The sequence below is a fragment of the Ochotona curzoniae genome, unplaced genomic scaffold (assembly GCF_017591425.1).
Source record: "Ochotona curzoniae isolate NIBS_2020 unplaced genomic scaffold, NIBS_Ocur_1.0 scaffold_4701, whole genome shotgun sequence".
NCBI classification, from domain to species: Eukaryota; Metazoa; Chordata; class Mammalia; order Lagomorpha; family Ochotonidae; genus Ochotona; species Ochotona curzoniae.
Window position 1 is genome coordinate 16606207 of NW_024467122.1, and position 20324 is coordinate 16626530.

Genomic DNA, 20324 nt, shown 5'->3' on the forward strand with positions numbered 1-20324 from the left:
TCCTGGCACGTTTAAGGCGAGGACCTTAACCACTATGCTATCACGCCGAGTCCTCCATGAGCTTTTTGAAGCCTGGTTGCATGTGAAGAAGAAAACTTGTGTCCGTTTGCTAATGCTGGTATAGCAAACCACCATCACTACTACTAGCTTGAAGCATAGGAAATTAACTATTTCATAGGTCAAAAGGCAAGAAATCAGAGACCAAGGTTAGCAGCGGAGTTGGCTATTGTCAAGGCTTCGGGGAAAGTCAGCTCCACACTGTCTTCTAGATTGTGGCAATCGTCTGCGACCCTTTGCTGATACACATCCCACTGTCTGCCGTGGGATCTGTATTTAGACTGTGATCTCCAAAACGCCCTACAATGATTTTATTGTGAAAAGGTAGGGCAGTGCTATGGTGATTTCTGTGGCCTGCCTTTTGATGTTCTCTTTCCTCACTGAGACCATAACTAAGTGCAAAGTTCTATTGCATCTCCATTTTTTTTTTTTTAAGATTTATTTTATTTTTATTGGAAAGGCGGATATACAGAGAGGAGAGAGAGAGAGGAAGATCTTCCATCCGATGATTCACTTCCCAACTGAGCGCAACGGCCGGTGCTATGCCGATCCGAAGCCAGGAGCCTCTTCAGGGTCTCCCACGCGGGTGCAGGGTCCCAAGGCTTTGGGCCGTCCTCGACTGCTTTCCCAGGCCACAAGCAGGGAGCTGGATGGGAAGCGTGGCTGCCGGGAATAGAACCGGTGCCCATATGGGATCCCGGGCGTGCAAGGTGAGGACCTTAACCACTGCGCCATCACGCCCCAGGCCCTGCATCTCCATTTTTATGATACCTATAATACTGTTCAAATATGTCTACGTATTTTGTAAAGATTTGTTTATTTTTATTGGAAAGGCAGATCAGATTTACAAAGAGGAAAGATAGAAAGATCTTCTGTCCACTGGTTTACTCTCCACGTGACCACAATGGCCAGAGCTTAGCCAATCTGAAGTCGGGAGCTTCTTCCACGTCTGTCACGTGGTTGCAGGGTCCTAAAGCTTTTGGGCCACTCTGCTGTTTTCTTAGATCATGAAGCAGGGACTGGATGAAAACTGGAGTGGCCAGGGATTGAACCGACACCTGTAGTACTTGCAGGCAAAGTGTTAACCAGTTGAGCCATTGGGTTGCCCCTAGAAGGAAGGGGTTTATTTGTTTTTGTTCTTACTTTTTAAGCAGATTTTTTTTGTGTGTGTGTGTGAGGGTATATGTTAGGAAACTTGCACATTGTTTTTTTTTTTTTTTAAAGATTTATGTTATTTTTACTAGAAAGTCAGATATACAGAGAGGAGGAGAGACAGAGAGGAAGATCTTCCATCTGATGATTCACTCCCCAAGTGAGTGAAATGGCTGCTGCTGTGCCGATCTGAAGCCAGGAGCCAGGAACTTCTTCCTGGTCTCCCACCCAGGTGCAGAGTCCCAAGGCTTTGAGCTGTCCTTGACTGTTTTCCCAGGCCACAATCAGGGAGCTGGATGGGAAGTGGGGGTGCCAGGATTAGAACCGGCACCCGTATGGGATCCTGGCGCGTTCAAGGCGAGAACTTTAGCCGCTAGGCCACACTGCCGGGCCCTTATTTTTTTCTTAACTTGATGTACATTTATAATTTTTTCTTTTTACAGGATTTTTAACTATGGAAAAGTTCTTATTTATGTGAATTTGTTGGTGTTCTTTCTTTTTCTTTTAGAATGGAAAATTGGTCACGGCAGTTTCTAACAATACTATTCAAGTCCATACATTTCCAGAAGGAGTTCCAGATGGTATACTGACTCGTTTCACTACAAATGCAAACCATGTGGTCTTTAATGGAGATGGTTCCAAAATTGCAGCTGGGTCTAGGTAAGACTTTTTGATATCAAATAAAATGAAATGGTGTTTAATGCAACAAGGTTTATCCATTTGTTTTGATAGTATTTTCAGTATGCTTGTTACCTCATTTTTCTAGGGCTGAGGTTACCTCATTTTTATATTCATATTTAGTAAAGGTCTTTTTTTTTTCTGGATATATTTGAAAAGCAGAGAGATAGGATTGTTCCATCGCAGATGTCCGCAATTGCCAGGATTGGGCTGGTCCAAAGCAGGAGCCTTTAGCTCAAGTTGCGTCTAATCCATGGGTGCCAGGGAATCAGCTACATGAGCTGTCATTTGCTGCCTCCCAGGGCACACATTGGCAGGAAGCTGGGAACTCTGCCCAGGCACTCTGAGAGGGATGTGACATCCAGATAGTGAGTGTCTTTTTTTTTTTTTTTAATGAAATGCTGTTTTTTGTGTTTTTTTTTTTAAGATTTATTTTTTTATTGGAAAGTCACATATACAGAGATGAGGAGACACAGAGAGGAAAATCTTCTATTCCATGATTTACTTCTGCAGAAGCCACAATGGCTATAGCTGAGCTGTTCTGAAGCCAGAAGACGGGAGCCAGGAGCTTCTTCTAGGTCTCCCACACGGGTGCAGGGTCCCAAGGCTTTGGGCTGTCCTCGACTGCTTTCCCAGGCCACAAGCAGGGAGCTGGAAGGGAAGTGGAGCTGCCAGGATTAGAACTGATACCCATTTGGGAACCCGGTGCATTTGAGGCTCGGACTTTAGCTGCTAGGCCACCATGCCAAACCCCGGATACAGTCTTACCCTCTGCCCAAAATGCCCACCTGTAGTGAAGGTTTTTGAGCGTAAGTTTGTGCTGCTTTGCCAGTTGAAATGTATTATTTTCCACACTATGCGTTTGATAAATTTGGAAAAAGACTGGGAAAAGTAATGAGTTGATGTAATTTTTAGAAGTTATATTAGGCAAAACCTGGATGCAATAATTCAGGTTTTATACAGTTTTCCTTAGTGCTTGTCATAGGAAAAAAAAAAGTAATTGGTTGAATTTTTGGGAGAGGAAAACTTATTACTCTAAAAAATAGTTGCAGCTTAGATTAAATCAGCAAATAATAGAAACTTAGTGTGTAACTAAAAATGCCATTTAGGGAGTGTTTATGTTTTAAAATGATGGAAAGTCTTGACTTCACAATTTTTATAGAGCCAAAGCTAAAGATAACTCATTGAATTTGGCTGCCAAAATTTACAATTTGCTCTAAAGAAACTGCTGTAGTATGTACTATTGATCTTGAACTATTTGGGGTGCAACTTTTACAAGAGGTATTTGCATTCTCACTTATTCATGGGCATTGCTCTTATTATTCACAGTGACTTCCTAGTTAAAATCGTGGACGTGATGGATAGCAGCCAACAGAAAACATTTCGAGGACATGAGGCTCCTGTTTTAAGTCTCTCTTTTGATCCTAAGGATGTCTTTCTGGTAATTTATGTGTTTTTAAATGTATTTGAAATTCTATGAGAGTTAATGAAAATGTCACCCACGTGGTAAAAAGCTGCTTATTTGGTTGAACCAGTATTCTAATGTTATTGTTACTTCCTGCAGGCATCATCCAGTTGTGATGGCTCTGTCAGAGTGTGGCAAATTTCAGATCAGGTAAGTTCATCAACTTAAAGTCAGCACTGTTTGCTCATTTCCATGCTATATTGAGTGTTACATGTTATCTTGGATCAAATTAGTACTTTTTTCTTTAGTTTTTGTTACAGAATTTCACAATAATCAATCTAATATAGATTATTTGTTTTTGTAACCAATTACAAAAGAAGCAATAGACTCTGCATTTCATCTTTAAGCTTTATAATTCAAGCAGTATGATCCAGTCATGATGAATCTGCAAGATAAGTAGATGTGTGTTTGGCCTTGTAGTAGGTGCTCCAGGTATAAAAATCACAGTATGGGAACATATACAGCTTACTGTAAGGTTGAGGGTTTAAAGGGGGTACAAAGAACATGCTCCCTGGATCGGCAGAGGGAACAGAGAGAACTCAGCTGTTTAGAGATAATGTGGCTGACGAAAAATTATCTCTCATGGTTATAGCTTAGTAACCATAGTTCATTCTTCTGCATTGAACTGTATTGAAGAACTGACTTTGCCACCTTAACATGGTATATAGCTTTTCAGGTTTTACGTCTTTTTGTAGATGGATCAATATAAGGTGTATATGTACATTTATCCAATGAGTATATTGCATGTTCTATACAGGAAATACTATTTATTATCACAGTCTTGTACTTTTATTCCTCTGAATGACTTCAAGCAATTTAGGTAAATCAGGTATCATTACAACTAAATTAAAGTGCATTAAGTGGCTTTTTAATGAATGGCATATCAATTTGAAGAAACTACCACTTAAATATACTGAGTTTTACAATTTTTTTTTTTTCATTTTTAAAAACAGACATGTGCTGTGAGTTGGCCACTGCTACTGAAATGCAACGATGTGATACACGCAAAATCGATCTGCAGACTTGCTTGGCAGCCAAAACGTGGGGAGGCAAGTGACTTTAGTTTTCCAGTTTTTACAATGGGGAGGTCTTTAACCTGACAGTTAAGATAATGGCTGAGGCATTTCTGTCATAAACCTACTGGAGTTTCTAGTTCAGGGCCTTCCTCCTGCTCCTGATTGTGGTTTGCTGCTAAAGTGGACCGTGGGAGGTAGCAGTCCTGGCTTAAGTAGCTTGGTTCCTGTCACAACGTGGGGGCCTATATTGGGTTTTTGGCTCATGCTTTAGGCCTGATTCATTCCCAGTTGTTGAAGACATTTGTAGAGTGAACCAACAGATGAGAGCTAGTTAAAAATAATAGTAACTGTGAGCTGGTGTGGTAGCATTGCCTCCACCTGCAGTGCCAGTGTTCCATATGGGCACCGGTTCACGTCCTGGCTGCTGCACTTCCAACTCCCTGCTTGTGGCCTGGGAAACCAGCTGAATATAGCCCAAGTTCTTGGGCTCCTGCACCCACATGGGAGCCCTGGAAGAAGTTGCTAGCTTCCAGCTTTGGCTGTAGCAGTCATTTGGAAAGTGAATCAGCAGGTACATGATGTCTCTGTTTCTCCCTCTGTAATTCTGACTTTCAAGTAAAGTAAAATTCTTGATAGTAATAATAGGAACTGTAAATTTCCCCCGTTTTTCTTTCTTTTTGATGCAAACAGTAAACTGTTGTTACCCATATTTTTGCTTCTTAAAATTCTATCTCATTTTCTGTGTTGTGATCATTGCCAATTAAAGTATCAATTTGCTTTTGTATTTTGTACATTTGTCTAGGTAAAATTTGTTTTTTTTTTTTTTGCCATTTTTCCTCTTTAAATTGAATTTAATACAGACTTTGATTTAAATTATCTCCTTTAATAGTTACTGGCAGTTCCTGTGGAAAAATCTGTTAAACTATACAGAAGAGAAACTTGGAGTAATCCTTTTGAGCTGTCGGATAATTTCATCTCTCAGGTAGGTTTTCTAGCCGACCGTCTCAGTACGCTGTAGGGAACGTTCACTGCGTGATGGATGTAAGCTGCAGTTCAGTGTTACTGGAAAGGTGGTACTGCCATACTACCGTGCACATTCCATCTTCTATCTCTTCTGTCTTTCTTCATTTGACCAATAATTGGACACTAGATAGGTCTTTGCTTGGTCCTCTGTGATTCCTTTGTGAGATTTGATAAAGAAATCTTAATTTATAAGAAGCCACATTTAACTAGCGTAGTGTGAGAATAAATTATTCTCCACTTATCAGTACCTGGCCTTTCTTGTTAAGTGAATTTCAAGGAAACTGGTGATCCTAGGCTCTTGAACTTTAGAGCAAGAAAAATTGTTGATCTGTTTGTTTTTTCCTTTCCTACGCTCATATGTACATATTTTGCAATCAAAGAAACAATCCCAACAGTTTACCCTGGCTTAAGGTTCTGCTTGCTAGTTTTCTTATCTTGATGGTGAGTGCAGAGTGAATTCCTTGTATATTCTCTAGGAGAGTTTAACGTAGTGTAAATTGTGTTTTTAATGTTGTGTTAGAATGTTTTTTTCATGGTGACCAAAATAGAAGTGACTAAACAAAAGATAGTTGAATTTTATTGAAAATTTTAAAAATAAGCAAATATAATTAGCATATTACAAGAATTTGAAGTTTTGATTTTGACAATAAAATGAATATTTGGTTTCAAATTCTATTAAATTGTTGTTTAACAGTGTTTCTCTTTATAGACCCTCAATGTGGTTACCTGGTCTCCCTGTGGGCAGTATTTAGCTGCAGGCAGTATTAATGGCTTAATTGTAGTTTGGAATGTGGAAACCAAAGACTGTGTGGAAAGGTATGATTCAATGTTCTTTTTATCTCTTTGCTCATTCCTATTAATTTTTTTTGTTTGTTTTTTAAGATTTATTTGTTTATTATTGGAAATTCAGTTATACAGAGAGGAAGATCTTTCGTCTGCTGATTCACTCCTCAAGTGGCTGCAATGGCTAGAGCTGAGCCGATCCAAAGCCAGGAGCTTCTCCAGGGTCTCCCACATGGGTGCAGGGACCCAAGGCTTTGGGCCATCCTCGACTGCTTTCAGGCCACAAGCAGGGAGCTGGATGGGAAGTGAGGGTGCCAGGACTATATCTCGTGCTCATATAGGATCCGGGCGCATGCAAGGCATGAACTTAAGCCACTAGGCTACTGTGGTTGACCCTCTGTTGGTTTTGTTTTTTTCTTTTAATTAGGAAAGAGTTCACGTTTTCAAGTGTTAGAATAGGATATACAATTATAAGGTATTCAGAAGTCATTTAACGTTCTCTTACTAAAATTGACTTAAAGAAATGTACACTTTATTTTTCCTTGACATTATTATGAAAAACCTACTTTTAATTTTTAGGGTGAAGCACGAGAAAGGATATGCCATTTGTGGCCTGGCTTGGCATCCTACTTGTGGTCGAATATCCTATACTGATGCCGAGGGCAATCTCGGGCTCCTCGAGAATGTTTGTGACACCAGTGGGAAGGCATCAGTCAGTAAGGTAACGAGCAATGTGCATTTACATAGTTGAGAAGGATGTATGCTCAGGTGGACCACTGATGAGGATGGGGAGTCTACAGCCATGCCACCATGAATGTGTCCGATGGGGACACGTTCTAATGAGGATGGGGAAGGTTGGGGAATGGGGGAAAGTGGATGAGACAATTATTTTCATTTTTTTTTTTCTTTCTGTATCTGGGGGTGGAGGGGAGAGCAGGGGAGAGGGCCACTCCTACAACCTAACCACATGGGTACCTGGAGATGGGGGACTGCCACTTTGTCATCCCAGGATCCCCCTTGTGGAGCATGTTCCTTGGGTACTGCTTAAGTGATTTTGGTAATTGAGATGGTATTGATTTCGTTGTTCCAAGGTACATTGGTTGCTATAGTCTACCCTAGAGTCTCCACTTGTCCTGATACTGCATCAAAGCTTGGCTGAATGAGCTGTCCAGTTTGTCCTGCATCCATGGTATTTGATGTCCTCTGCAGGCCTCAATGAGCTGTCGTACTCCCATGAACATCTGGGCATGCTGGCCACTACACAAACATGGAATATTTTCTTCCAAGATTGGGATGACACTACACGCTACCTTATTTTCTTGTAAAATGACAATTCATGTTATGTTGGATACTTAATAGTAAATCTGTAGTAAAGATAACTGCTTAAACTTGTTCAACCTAATGTTTCCCAAATGCATTTTACTAAAATTTCTTCCCCCTCTTCTTAACGTGCCTCCCCCCCCCTTGCCCCCGCCCTGATAATGTTTTTTCAAAGACTATGCTATGTGAATGCTACTTTAGTGTGCTGGTGTTTTGGTGATTGTTAGGCAAATGTCTTATAGATAAAACTTTTAAAGTTTGACCTATAAGCTTTTTCTACTCCAAGATAGCTTTAGCTTTCAAAGCTGCCTGTTCACTTCCTCTGCTTGGTCATGCATTTTGCTGAACTCTGTCAATGCACTACCTTGTTGTACACCTCCTGCCTTGGTTTACTCTTTAGCTTACATGGCATATGTCCCTATTTCAAGTCTTAGTTTAGGTTTTCAGAGAATTGCTGACTTAACGTATGGATTTGTTCTGCTCTTCCTGAAACCATTAAAATGACACCAAAGGAATTTTTTAAAAGTTGGAAGATTATAGAACAGAGTTGAAGTAGTGACAGTAATTACGTTGTAGAGGGTAGAAAATTAAAGTATAAGAAACTACTTTCTCAAAAATTTGAGTTTTAATATCTCATGGGAGAAGTTGAGGTGCAGTTCAGACGCCTGACTATCTTCCCAAAGACACAGGTTTCCATGGCACTAGATACTTCTGAGAGCAAGGCTGACAACAGCATAGCTGTAATGAGCAAGTACATCCTTTGAGTCTTGATGTCAGTAGGTGCATTTAGGTAGCTGCCCTTTTGCGTCCCCACGGACATTCAGGCAAGGTATTGGAGAGTTGTTCTCTGGAAAAGGTAAAGTAGAGAATGTTCACGTGTTGGCATTCAGCACTTGAAATGCTGGGTCCAGTGGAGTGGTACTGGGGAAGAGATGAATAGGGAATTCTGTGCTGAAAACACAGGTTCAGATTAACAGAGGGTCCAGTTAGAATGTAGCTACTTGAGTATTGAAATTCCCAGCTTGCTAATACTTGATGCCCAGAACATTTTCAGCCAGCCTTAGACTTTTCAGGCAGGAGATTTGACGGATTATTTGAGGAATGTACCCAAGAGAAAAGACCTGACGAGAGGGAAGTTTTTTAAAGAAGGGAAAGCAGAACATTGTGAGAGAAAGGAAAAGTGATTATTATATATTCCATTCATGAAATGAAAATAAGAATAGTGCCTGCCACTTAGGATGGGACGAATTACATAAAAGTATCTAGCACAATACTGTAGTGTGTTATTGGCTATTATTTTTTGTCCAGTCATGAATAACACAAGATTATAGTAAATTAAATAACTATGCTGATTGAACCAAGATGGCAGGCTTGGTGTAGACAGTGTACACTCACCTGGGGGTGTGAAAGGCACTAAATACTCATCTTTGATCCAGCGAGGTTAAGCAGATCTATTAAGTGGAATGAATGAAATTGAAAAGTAGTACAAATATGGAAGAAGCAACTAGAGCCGGAAAGATTTACTTTGCAAAGAAATAATTTGACAGCTCTGCTGAGGGCTATTTGCATTTTCCAAGTGAACCATTGAAAATTGTTCAGCACATATATACGCATGAGTAACACTGTTACAAGGTAAGTCAAGAAAAAGTAATTCAGTTAAAAGGTTACCTCATGTGAAATCTTCCGACTTCTCTATCCTAAATTGACTACTCTCTTTTTATGACTTACTTATTTTTGTTGGAAAGGACAATTTATGGAGAGGAGATACATAAAGAAAGATCTCCTGTCCGCTGGTTCACTCCCCAAGTGGCCACAATGGCCGGAACTGAACTGATCTGAAACCAGGAGCCAGGAGCTTCCTCCAGGTCTCCCACATGGGTTCTTGTTGCCAAGGACTTGGGCCATGTTTGACTACTTTCCCAGGACACAAGCAGGGAGCTTGATGGCAAATGGAGCAGTTGGGACACAAACTGACACTTATATGGAATCCTGGTACATCCAAGGCGAGAATTTAGCCACTGAGCCATCGTGCCAAACTCTCTCTCTCTCTTTTTCTTTCTAAGATTCATTTTATTTTTATTTGAAAGGCAGATATTTACAGAGAGAAGTGAGACAGAGTGGTCTACTGACTGTTGGTTTAGTCTCCAAATGTCATGCAACGGCCATAGGTGATTCAAAGCTGGGAGTCTCTCTGCCTCCCGTGTGGGTGCAGGGTCCCAAGCATTGGTCCAGCCTGTCCTACTTTCCCAGGCTGTCAGCACAGAGCTGGAAGGGAAATGGAGCAGCTGGGACATGAACCAGGGCCCATGGGGAATGCCAGTGCTTGTAGGAGGATGCTTGATGTGCTGTTCCATGGCTCAGGCCTGACCACTTTTCCTTTTTGCTTTTACCATTTATTTTTCTGCTACAATACCTACTAATGCGTTATGGCTGTCACCACTGACAAAGCTCTTGTTTTTCAATAAGGGAATTAGAAAGCAGCTTTTGCTGATTGCACACATGGGCTCTTAGTACTAAATGAGGAATGACAAAGAATCCTCTTGTGATTACTTATGAATTATTCCAATAGTGTGTTTAAATACACAAATTCACAAATTTTATTAAACATCATTTTCTAGAATACAATGTTTCCTGCCATTTAAAAATTTTGTGACATTGCCCTTTTTAATCTGCTGATGTTCATGTTAGAGTTTATATCAAGGGCCTGGGCATTTAATATAGGACTAAATATCTATCTGTCTATCTATTTGAAAGTCAGATATACAGCGAGGAGCAGAGACAGAGAGAAAGATCTTTTTGTTGATTTCATCCCTATGTGGCCACAATGGCTGGAACTGTACCATCACAAAGCCAGGAGCCAGGAGCTCCTCCAGGTCTCCCACATGGGTGCAGGGTCCCAAGGCTTTGGCCCATCCTCGACTGCTTTCCCAGGCCACAAGCAGGGAGCTGAACGGGTAGCGGTATTGCTGGGACATGAACCGTCACCCATATAGCATCTCAGTGCTTGCAAGGCGAGGACTTTAGCCACTAGGCCACCACACCGGGCCCAGGACTAAATCTTAATGTAGAAATACAAATACAGCCTTAATAAATATATATACTAATTGTTCCTGGCAGACTTGATAGGTGTACATTTTAATATTGCCTTTTGAATATTTCAATTTTTCAAAATAGCTTATTAATGTCTGTTTTATGTTAATTTATTCAAGGTATCTAATAGAGTGGAAAAGGATTACGATGACCTCTTTGATGGAGACGATACAAGTAACACTGGTGATTTCCTCAGCGACAATGCAGTCGAGGTCCCTTTTTCAAAAAGGACTGCAAATGATGATGAGGATGCTGATGACTTCATGCTGACGTCAGGGCGTCTTCGACAGCGAAGCCACGTCTTGGAAGATGATGACAACTCAGTTGGTAGGAATTAGGCTTTGTGTATGTCATAATCTACCCTGTTGATCATTTTTTTTTCTTTTTTTATGAAATATGTTACTTAAACTATTTTTTTAAATGCCTACAATATTGTAAAAATACAGTTTCTGCTTTAGCAAGCTGGAAAAAGCAATTAAATTCCAAGCAGGCCAAAAGAAGGAAATAATGAAGGACAGAATTCACTGAAATTAACAGCAAGAAAAGCTATTAAAAAAAAGTAACAAAGGTATTATCACCGTAGAGCTCATAGAGTGGTACTGCCTTTTACAGTAGGCACTGCCCACATGAGGCATTGAGCACCTGAAATGTGGCTATTCCAAAGAGAAATGCATCGTTAAGTATCAAATGCAACCACATTTGGAAGACTGGGTGAAATAAGAGTGTAAGATATGCTTTTATCATTTCTATATTGAGTATATGTTGAAATGGTAGTATTTTTAATGCAGAGTCTTAGATTAATTATTCATTTTAATATATCACTACGAGAAAATTTAAAATTACATATGGAATTCATATTTCTATAAAAGCACTCTATTGATATCAAACAGGAGAATATTGTGAACAACTTTTCCCTATAAATATGCCAGCTTTGATAAAGTAGACAAACTCTTTGAAAGGCACAAACTACCAGTTTAACTCCAGAAGAAATAGGTTTCTCAATATTATTGTATTTATTAAAGAAATAAAAATGATGATTTAAAACCTCTAAAGTGCTCATTGTAATAGCTTAAATGATAAAACAACTCATTTGAATATAATCAAATAGGTTACCAGTGTGAAATGGCAAATTGGGCTGTATGCATTAAAATAAACTTGTAAGATTTGTGGAATAAAGCACATTGGATTTGTAGAACAGTGATCGATCCCCAAATATTTTGGTCTCAGGATGCCTTTATACGTTAAAAATGTTTTGAGGACTCCTAAGAATAATCTTTTACCAACTTATGTATTTTTTTTAAGATGTATTTATTTGTATTACAAAGTCAGAAATACAGAGAGGAGGAGAGACAGAGAGGAAGAGCTTCCATCCAATGATTCACTCCCCAAGTGAGCGCAACGGCCAAAACTATGCCGATCTGAAGCTGGGAACCAGGAACCTCTTCCGGGTGTCCCACACGGCTATGGGGTCCCAAAGCTTTGGGCCATCCTCGACTGCTTTCCCAGGCCACAAGCAGGGAGCTGGATGGGAACTGGAGCTGCCGGGATTAGAACCGGTGCCCATATGGGATCCCAGCGCATTCAAGGCGAGAACTTTAGCTGCCAGGCCACACTGCTGGGCCCTATTATGTATTGTTATTTAACATACTAGAAATTAAAACTCATCTGCTTCTGGATTAAGTTCTTTCTTTCTTTTTTTTTTTTTTTAAGATTTATTTAATTTATTTGCTTATTTGAGATTTATTTATTTATTAAAATGTCAGATATTCAGAGAGGAGGAGAGACAGAGAGGAAGATCTTCCGTCCCCAAGTGAGCACAACGGCCGGTGCTGTGCCGATCCGGAGCCAGGAGCCAGGAACTTCCTCCAGGTCTCCCACACGGGTTGCAGGGTCTCAAGGCTTTGGGCCATGCTTAACTGTTTCCCAGGCTACAACCAAGGTGCTGGATGGGAAGTGGAGCTGCTGGGACTAGAACCAGCGCCCATATAGGATCCCGGGGCGTTCAAGGCGAGGACTTTAGCCGCTAGGCCTCTGTACCGGGCCCAAGATTTATTTATTTTTATTGGAAAGTCAGATTTACAGAGAGGAGAGACAGAGAGAAAGATCTTCCATTCACCTGTTCATTCTCTCAAGTGGGTACAATGGCCAGAGCTGAGCAGATCCGAAGCCAGGAGCCAGGAAATTCCTCCAGGTCTCCCACATGGGTGCAGAGTCCCAAGGCTTTGGGCTGTTCTCTACTGCTTTGCCAGGCCACAGGCAGGGAGCTGGAAGGGAAGTGAAGCTGGAGTGAACCAGTGGATAAAAGGTCTGTTTTTCTCCCCTTCTTTCCATAAATCTGACTTTCAAAAAAAAGTCATTAGATATAGGATCACTTAGTATAAAATGGTTAGAAATTTTCTGAGAATTTTCATAGTATTTATTTTCCATGAACTTTTTAGGATCCCCTATATGTATGGATTTCAAAACTTTTTGCACCAAATTACTTTTAATTCTATTTTCCGTGATATTTTAGAAGTACACATCTCCAGATGTTGCTTTTATTTGAGGAATGCGGAGAAAAGTGACTTATACAAATTTGCCTTTCTTCAAAAGGTTCAGGGGAAATTCATGTTGCAAAAGAATTGTGCATGGATTTTAAAACTCTTGTACAAAATGAACTTGTAAAAACATCTTTTTCTACTAATTTTTTGAATCTGTTTTTTTCACCCATTTCTATTTTTATTTATTTATTTTAAGATTTATTTATTTAACTGGAAAGTCAGATATACAGAGAAGAGGAGAGACAGTGAGAAAGATCTTCCGTCCAATGATTTACTCCCCAAGTGAGCGCAACAGTTGATGCTATGCCGATCCGAAGCCAGGATCCAGGAACTTCTGCATGGGTGCAGAGTCCCAAGGCTTTGGGCCATCCTCGACTTTAGCCACTAAGCCACGCTGCCGGGCCCTCACCTATTTTTAAAATCTAGTTTGGGAAATGAGTGTTCTAAAAACCTGTACAGGGCCCGGCGCGGTGGCGCAGTGGTTAAGGTCCTCGCCTTGCACGCCCAGGATCCCATATGGGCGCCGGTTCTATCCCGGCAGCCCCGCTTCCCTTCCAGCTCCCTGCCTGTGGCCCAGAAAGCAGTCGAGGACGGCCCAAAGCTTTGGGACCCTGCACCCGTGTGGGAGACCCGGAAGAGGCTCCTGGCTTTGGATCGGCATAGCATCGGCTGTTGTGGTCACTTGGGGAGTGAATCATTGGATGGAAGACCTTCCTCTCTGTCTCTCCTCCTCTCTGTATATCTGACTTTCCAATAAAAAAATAATAAAAAATAAATCTTTAAAAAAAAAAACCTGTCCAAATAATCGTGGATATTCGTTGTTGCTGTGCCAAAATTCAGCAGATGATGATAATATTTTTTCAAGATTGTTTGCCGGGTGTATTTAAAAATATTAATGAACTCTTTCAACTCTTCAACATTAACATCCGTTGGTCTAACTTACACTTCCAGTGGATTTGTTTTTGCTTTGTTTGATTTTGCTACATATGCAATAGTAATTTGGAAATGTTTCTAAACCTATGTAATATTGACAAATTTCATTATCCAGTATAAATTATTAGTAGTATCACCAATATTTTCATAAGTTTTTAAGTTTTAGTAAGTTGTCAAGTTCGTGGTGGTCAATTCAAATTTTTAATGTTCCCCTAAAAATTCGAATTTTATCAGTGACAGCAAATTGTGTCAGCTACTTTTCTTATCTGACAGGTTTACTTTATTTGCATGAAAATGTTTGCCAGATAACCAAGTCTGTTCAGCAGTTACTGGCATTTGGTTTTCAAGTAAAAGAGGCATTTATGAAAAAAATTGGGTCAACTTATAATTTGCAACTGGAGAACTAAACAAGCTGTTTATTTTTGTAAAGGTGACTATTCCACTTTATGCATTCCCATTTCACATGAAGAACTTTTCTAGAAAATATTAAAAAAAAATAAAGATTTAAATAAAATTAGTATTTTCACTATAAGTAAATGATGGTTCACAACGAATGACTTTAACAGTTTTACTGCCATTGTTGCTGTATCAGCCCTGTCTCTTGTCACAACGTACATTGAAAAAGACAAATAACATGCTGCTGTTTTTAAGTAAAAAAAAAAATGAAAAAGATTATAGATTCCACAGAGTTTTCCCCCAGGTCATTAACATTTATGATTATCTTTATTATCCTTTGTATTATAGATCTAACAATGCTGAAAGCTGGTCTACTCAAAGAGGAGGCAGGCGATGAACCAGCTGGCAGCTTTCGTAATCAGCCTGTTGTTGCATCTCAGCAGCCGCTTTACGAAGGGCCCATGCCCACTCCCCGGCAGAAGCCCTTCCAGTCTGCTTCTACCCCTGTGCATCTCACACACAGATTCATGGTAAGCCTTGGATTGAGGTGTTTTGTTTGTTTTTAAGATTTATTAATTTTTATTTGAAAGGCACAGGCAGCTACAGAGAGAAAGAGAAAAAAAGATCTTCCATCTGCTAGTTTATTCCTCAAATGGCCACAATGGTTAGAGCTGGGCCAGATGGAAGCCAGGAGCCAAGATCTTCCTGGTTGTCCAATTGCAAGGGCCCACACATTGGAGCCATCTTCCATCACTTTTCCAGACATTAGCAAGGAACTGAATCAGAAATGGAGCAGGTGGCATTTGATCTTTTACTCATGTGGGATGCTGGCACTATAGGGGCAGATTTACCCACTACTCCATAGCACCAGCGCCAATATGTTTCTGAGTGGATGTTTGAATATACTTTTTTTTAAAAGATTTATTTTTATTGGAAAGCCAGATATACAGAGAAGAGGAGAGACAGAGAAGATGATCTTCCGTTTGATGGTTCACGCTCCAAGTGGCCGCAATGGCTGGAGCTGAGCCAATCCATTGGCAGGAGCAGGGAGCCAGGAACTTCTTTCAGGTCTCCCACGCGGGTGCAGGGTCCCAAAGCTTTGGGCTGTCCTCGACTGCTTTCCCAGGCCACAGGCAGGAAACTGGATGGGAAGCTGAGCTGCCGGGATTAGAACTGGTACCCACATGGGATCCTGGTGCATTCAAGACGAAGACTTTAACTACTACAGTATTGCGCCAGGCCCTGAATATACTTGATTTAGCTTTTTACCTTAAGGTTGAGAGCTTAAAAACTTCAGTATTTCTGCTTATTCGTTGTGTGAGATTTTCTAGTATAAGGGCTTTCTTTGCTTGTTCTCTTTTGAGAGATACAGGCCTTGTAGCACTTTTTATGTAAATATCAAGGATAATATTTAATAAAATAATAAGACTTTTTATTGCCATCAGTTGTGTTAATAGTTCCTAATTTTTTTGTTAGTGTCAATTTTGTGTGAATTAGTCATTGCTTTGACATTACTACTGTTACTTGAAGCTATTTAGTTATATGAGATGTGGTAGCTTTCATGACCAAAACTTGATGTAGACTGAATTATTCATGAATTTATGCAAATTTAGTGTATTGATTTAAGGGTCTTTGGTTCTTTGGAGGCTTGTATTTGATCTTGTGTATTTGTAGGTGTGGAACTCCATTGGAATTATTCGCTGTTACAATGATGAGCAAGATAATGCCATAGATGTGGAATTCCATGATACTTCCATACACCATGCGACACACCTGTCAAACACTCTGAATTATACAATAGCAGATCTTTCCCACGAAGCTATTTTGTTGGCCTGTGAAAGCACGGATGAACTAGCAAGGTAAATTGAAGACTGTTGGGAATAATTTGGCACTCTTAAACTGCTAGAAATAACTTGGAATTAAAGGTAAAAGTTAACAAAACAAAATTACTTCTTCTGCAGTTTGAAATTTCATAACGGCTTGTTCAGTATGAACACCAGCACAGCCATAATGCTTGAGAAAAAAATGCCTGTTTTGATGTAATTATCCTCTTAATGCAATTTCCAACTTTATCTCAAAAGGACGTGACATAGTTTCTAATGCAGGGCAGATGGAATTTTTGTTTTATATTGTCAATGTGTATTATTATTACAAGAGGAATACACATTCATGGATAGGGCTGTAGATGGGCAGCATGGAATTAATAGAAAATGAAAATTTCTCACAATTTCTAGAATCAGGTGTTACTACTCTTAACAATCTGTGTATTTTTCTAGATTATTCTCTGTATACAACCTACTTGTTTAAATGAAAGCCTAGGGACCAGCATTGTAATGAGGAGGATTAAGCTGCTGTTTGCTGTGCTGGTCTCCAGTGTCAGAGTCCTGGCCTGCTGGAGTGCACCTTGGGAGGCAGTGGGGGATGGCCCGAGTGCTTGGGCTCTGCTACCCCCCTGGGTTCTAGGGTTCTAGGGGTTCTAGGCTTCCGCCTTCAGCCTGAAAGCCATCAGAGTAGACCAGCAGGTGGAAAATTTCTCTGTCTGAAAGGGTTCATTGTAAAGGTGACCGTACTCCTGGGAATCTGGAATCTCCAAAGCGACACCTGCGTCCTGTTACGCGCAAAGCTTTTTCCTGGAAGACCAGGAGGCGGTCAGGAGACAGGGAGAACCTTGGAGTTTTTGGATTTCCGGGAAAGACAGCTACCTTCATGGCATGCCATTTTATTACTGTCTGCGTTGAAGTGATATGATCAGGACCCCTAAGCCTATACATTGTAAATTCCTATCACACGCTCTCCATTTTGTGTCATTATTAAACCTTAATCACACACTTGCTCACTGTCGTGTAGCTTTTGATTCTCTTACTATAAGAACCCCACGATTATTTCGTTCAGGGCACTTCTTGCTTCTGGCAAGAGGTTGCCCCTTGGACTAGATATTAAAATCATCTCACTCACTTGGAGTCTCGCTCGGGTTCATTGAACCCCAACATTGTCCCAACTCTGTTTTTTTTTTTTTCTCTCTCATTTCCATCTTCTCGTCCTTTCTCTGTTACCTCTGTCTTTTAGGTAGATGAATGTATGTATTGAAAACATTTTTAAAATCTTGCTTTATTGTTGTATCATTTATATGCAGTAAAATACACTTATTTTAGATGTATATTTTTATGCCTTTACAAATGTGAATATATATATATCCAGGTAGCTAGTTTCGTAATCAAAATATAGATTTTTTAAAAAAGATTTAGTTGTTTTTATTGCAAAGTCAGATATATAGAGAGGAGGAGAGACAGAGACTGCAATGGCCAGAGCTGCGCCAATCCAAAGCCAGGAACCAGGATCTTCCTCCAGGTCTCCCACATAGGTACAAGGTCCCAAGACTTTGGGCCGTCCTCGACTTCTTTCCTAGGCCAGAAGCAGGGAGCTGGATAAGAAACTAGGCAGCCAGGACCAGAACTGGTGCCCTAAAGGGATCCTGGTGTGTTCAAGGCAAGGAATTTAGCCGCTAGGCCACTGCACCGGGCCCCGGATTTTTTTTTAAATCACTCAAAAATGTTCTGTAACCCTTAGCAATTAATTCATTCCCAGCCTTGAATGACTGTTGATTTTACTTGTTGTCACTATAGATCAGATTTAAAATGTTTTTTTTGAAAACGAATAAAGCACACGAAAAATAACACTCTTTGTGAATTCATGCTTTTTGCTTGATTTATTAAAAGTTTTTTTTTTTTTTAAGATTTATGTATTTTTATTAGGAAGACGGATTTTCAGAGAGAAGGAAAAACAGAGAAAGATTTTCTGTCTGCTGGGTTCACTCCCCAAATGGCCACAATGGTTGGAGCTGAACTGATCCGAAGGCAAGAACCAGGAGTCTCTTGGTCTCCCATGTGGGTGTACGGTCCCAAGGCTTTTGGGGCCATCCTTTCCCAGGCCATAGCAGGGGTCTAGATGGGAAGTGGAGCAGCCAGGACATGAACTAGTACCCATAAGAGCTCCTGGCACTTGCAAGGTGAGGATTAGTTAATTGAGCCATCATACCTGAAGGGCCTTAAAAGCTCATATAAATTCATTTATGTGGGGGATTCCCAGAGCCTATGAAACTGTATCATATAATGCAATGTAATTAATAAAAAGTATATATATTTTAAAAATTCATTTATGAAAAAACTTTACATCAGAATGAACTTATTTTTTAATCCTTCTTTTGACAAACTTTTCTAAGTACCCTCATATTTTAGACTTTACATATTTGATAGGTCGGTAAGTAGGTAAATTGATTGATTGATGATTGGGTAAATGAATGGGTGGAGAAATGGGTGTGGGAGAATTGTTACAGGAATGCATTGGTTGTCAAATACATTTTTTAAGGGAAATAGTTTTCTGAGTTTTGTTGCTGTAGCCATTTTATTCTCTTTTCTTCAGCTAACCATAATACTTACAGATTTAGCTATCTCCTAGATAATATGAAATTAAAATCCTTCTGATTTTATGTATATATTTGCTTCTTTCTAATAAAACTGTTCTATAAACTAGGGGTATAGATCTTCTCTGACCTTGTTGAAAATGCAGAGGGAAGACCTGATACCAGGCCTTGTGAGTCAGAATCTGCATTTTTAACAAGAGCCTCAGGGCCAGGCAAAATATCCTAGTGACTAAAGTCCTTGCCTTGCTTGCACCAGGATCCCATGTGGACACTGGTTATAATCCTGCCAGCTCCCTGCTTGTGGCCTGGGAAGATGGTCGAGCATGGCCCAAAGCCTTGGGTTCCTGCGCACAATGTGGGAGACCCAGAGGAAGCTCCAGGTTCCTGGCTTCAGATTGGCTCAGCTCCAATTGTTGTGATCACTTGGGGAGTGAATCTTCCTCTCTGTCTCATCTTTGTATATCTGTCTTTGCAAAAATATAAGTAAACCTTAAAAACAGAAAGACCCTGAGGTGATTGAGTGTATGTTATAGTCATAATAGAACATTGTAACATCTTAAATTCATCTCCTAATTTATACATTATAAAAATCAATTCAGTACTCTTCATTATTGAATTAAATCAATGTATAAATTGATGTTGACTCCCAGTGCCGTTAACTTGGGATATTTTGTATAATTATAACATTTATTTGCATGTACAATTTTGGTTTTAGATATCCTGAGCTTTAAATCTCACATTAAAGTTACTGATTAGAAAATCATAACTGCCTGTTGACTTGTGGTATGTACACTCTGAAGCTTGGAATTGTGTTTAATAATAACATACATGCACATGCAAAGAAAAAAGATGGAAAACATCTATTTTTAGCCATGATGGCAATATGTGTAGTATTTTTTGTTTTGTTTTTTCATATTAACATTTTAAAACATTCATGTATTTATTTGAAAAGCAGAGTGACAGAAAATAGGAAAGATAGAGAAAGATCTTTGCTGGTACCCATTGTACCCAGCTGGCTACAATGGTGAGGGCCAGGCCAAGTCGAAGCCAGGGGCGGAGATTTCTTCCACGTCTCCTAAATGGGGCAGAGGCTGCCCTAAACACGTGGAGCATCTTCCACTGTTTCTGAGGCACATTAACACAAATCTGAATTAGAAGTGCAGTAGTTGGGCCCCGGCAGCGAGGCCTAGCGGCTAAAGTCCTCACCTCGAACGTCCTGAGATCCCATATGGGCGCTGGTTCTAATCCCGGCAGCCCCGCTTCCCAGCCAGCTCCCTGCCTGAAGCCTGGGAAAGCAGTCGAGGACGGCCCAAAGCTTTGGGACCCTGCCACCCGCGTGGGATACCCGGAAGAAGTTCCTGGATCCTGGCTTTGGATCAGCACAGCATTGGCCGTTGCGGTCACTTGGGGAGTGAATCATTGGACGAAAGATCTTCTTCTCTGTCTCTCCA

At 40.3% G+C, this 20324-nt stretch overlaps 1 protein-coding gene across 2 annotated transcripts in view; it reads left to right on the forward strand.

Moving 5' to 3' along the window:
• Nucleotides 1-20324, forward strand: part of WDHD1 (WD repeat and HMG-box DNA binding protein 1) — a 56993-nt gene that overhangs the window by 5040 nt on the left and 31629 nt on the right. The window contains exons 3-13 of one of the 2 annotated variants that reach the window (XM_040969319.1): nt 1718-1869; nt 3217-3328; nt 3452-3502; nt 4306-4401; nt 5258-5350; nt 6101-6207; nt 6754-6886; nt 8464-8474; nt 10814-10911; nt 14802-14983; nt 16128-16312. In XM_040969319.1, the coding sequence (XP_040825253.1) occupies nt 1718-1869; nt 3217-3328; nt 3452-3502; nt 4306-4401; nt 5258-5350; nt 6101-6207; nt 6754-6886; nt 8464-8474; nt 10814-10911; nt 14802-14983; nt 16128-16312 (1220 nt within the window). Of the gene's footprint in view, nt 1-1717; nt 1870-3216; nt 3329-3451; nt 3503-4305; nt 4402-5257; nt 5351-6100; nt 6208-6753; nt 6896-8463; nt 8475-10703; nt 10912-14801; nt 14984-16127; nt 16313-20324 lie in introns of both variants that reach the window. The other variant, XM_040969318.1, reaches the window with a different exon arrangement.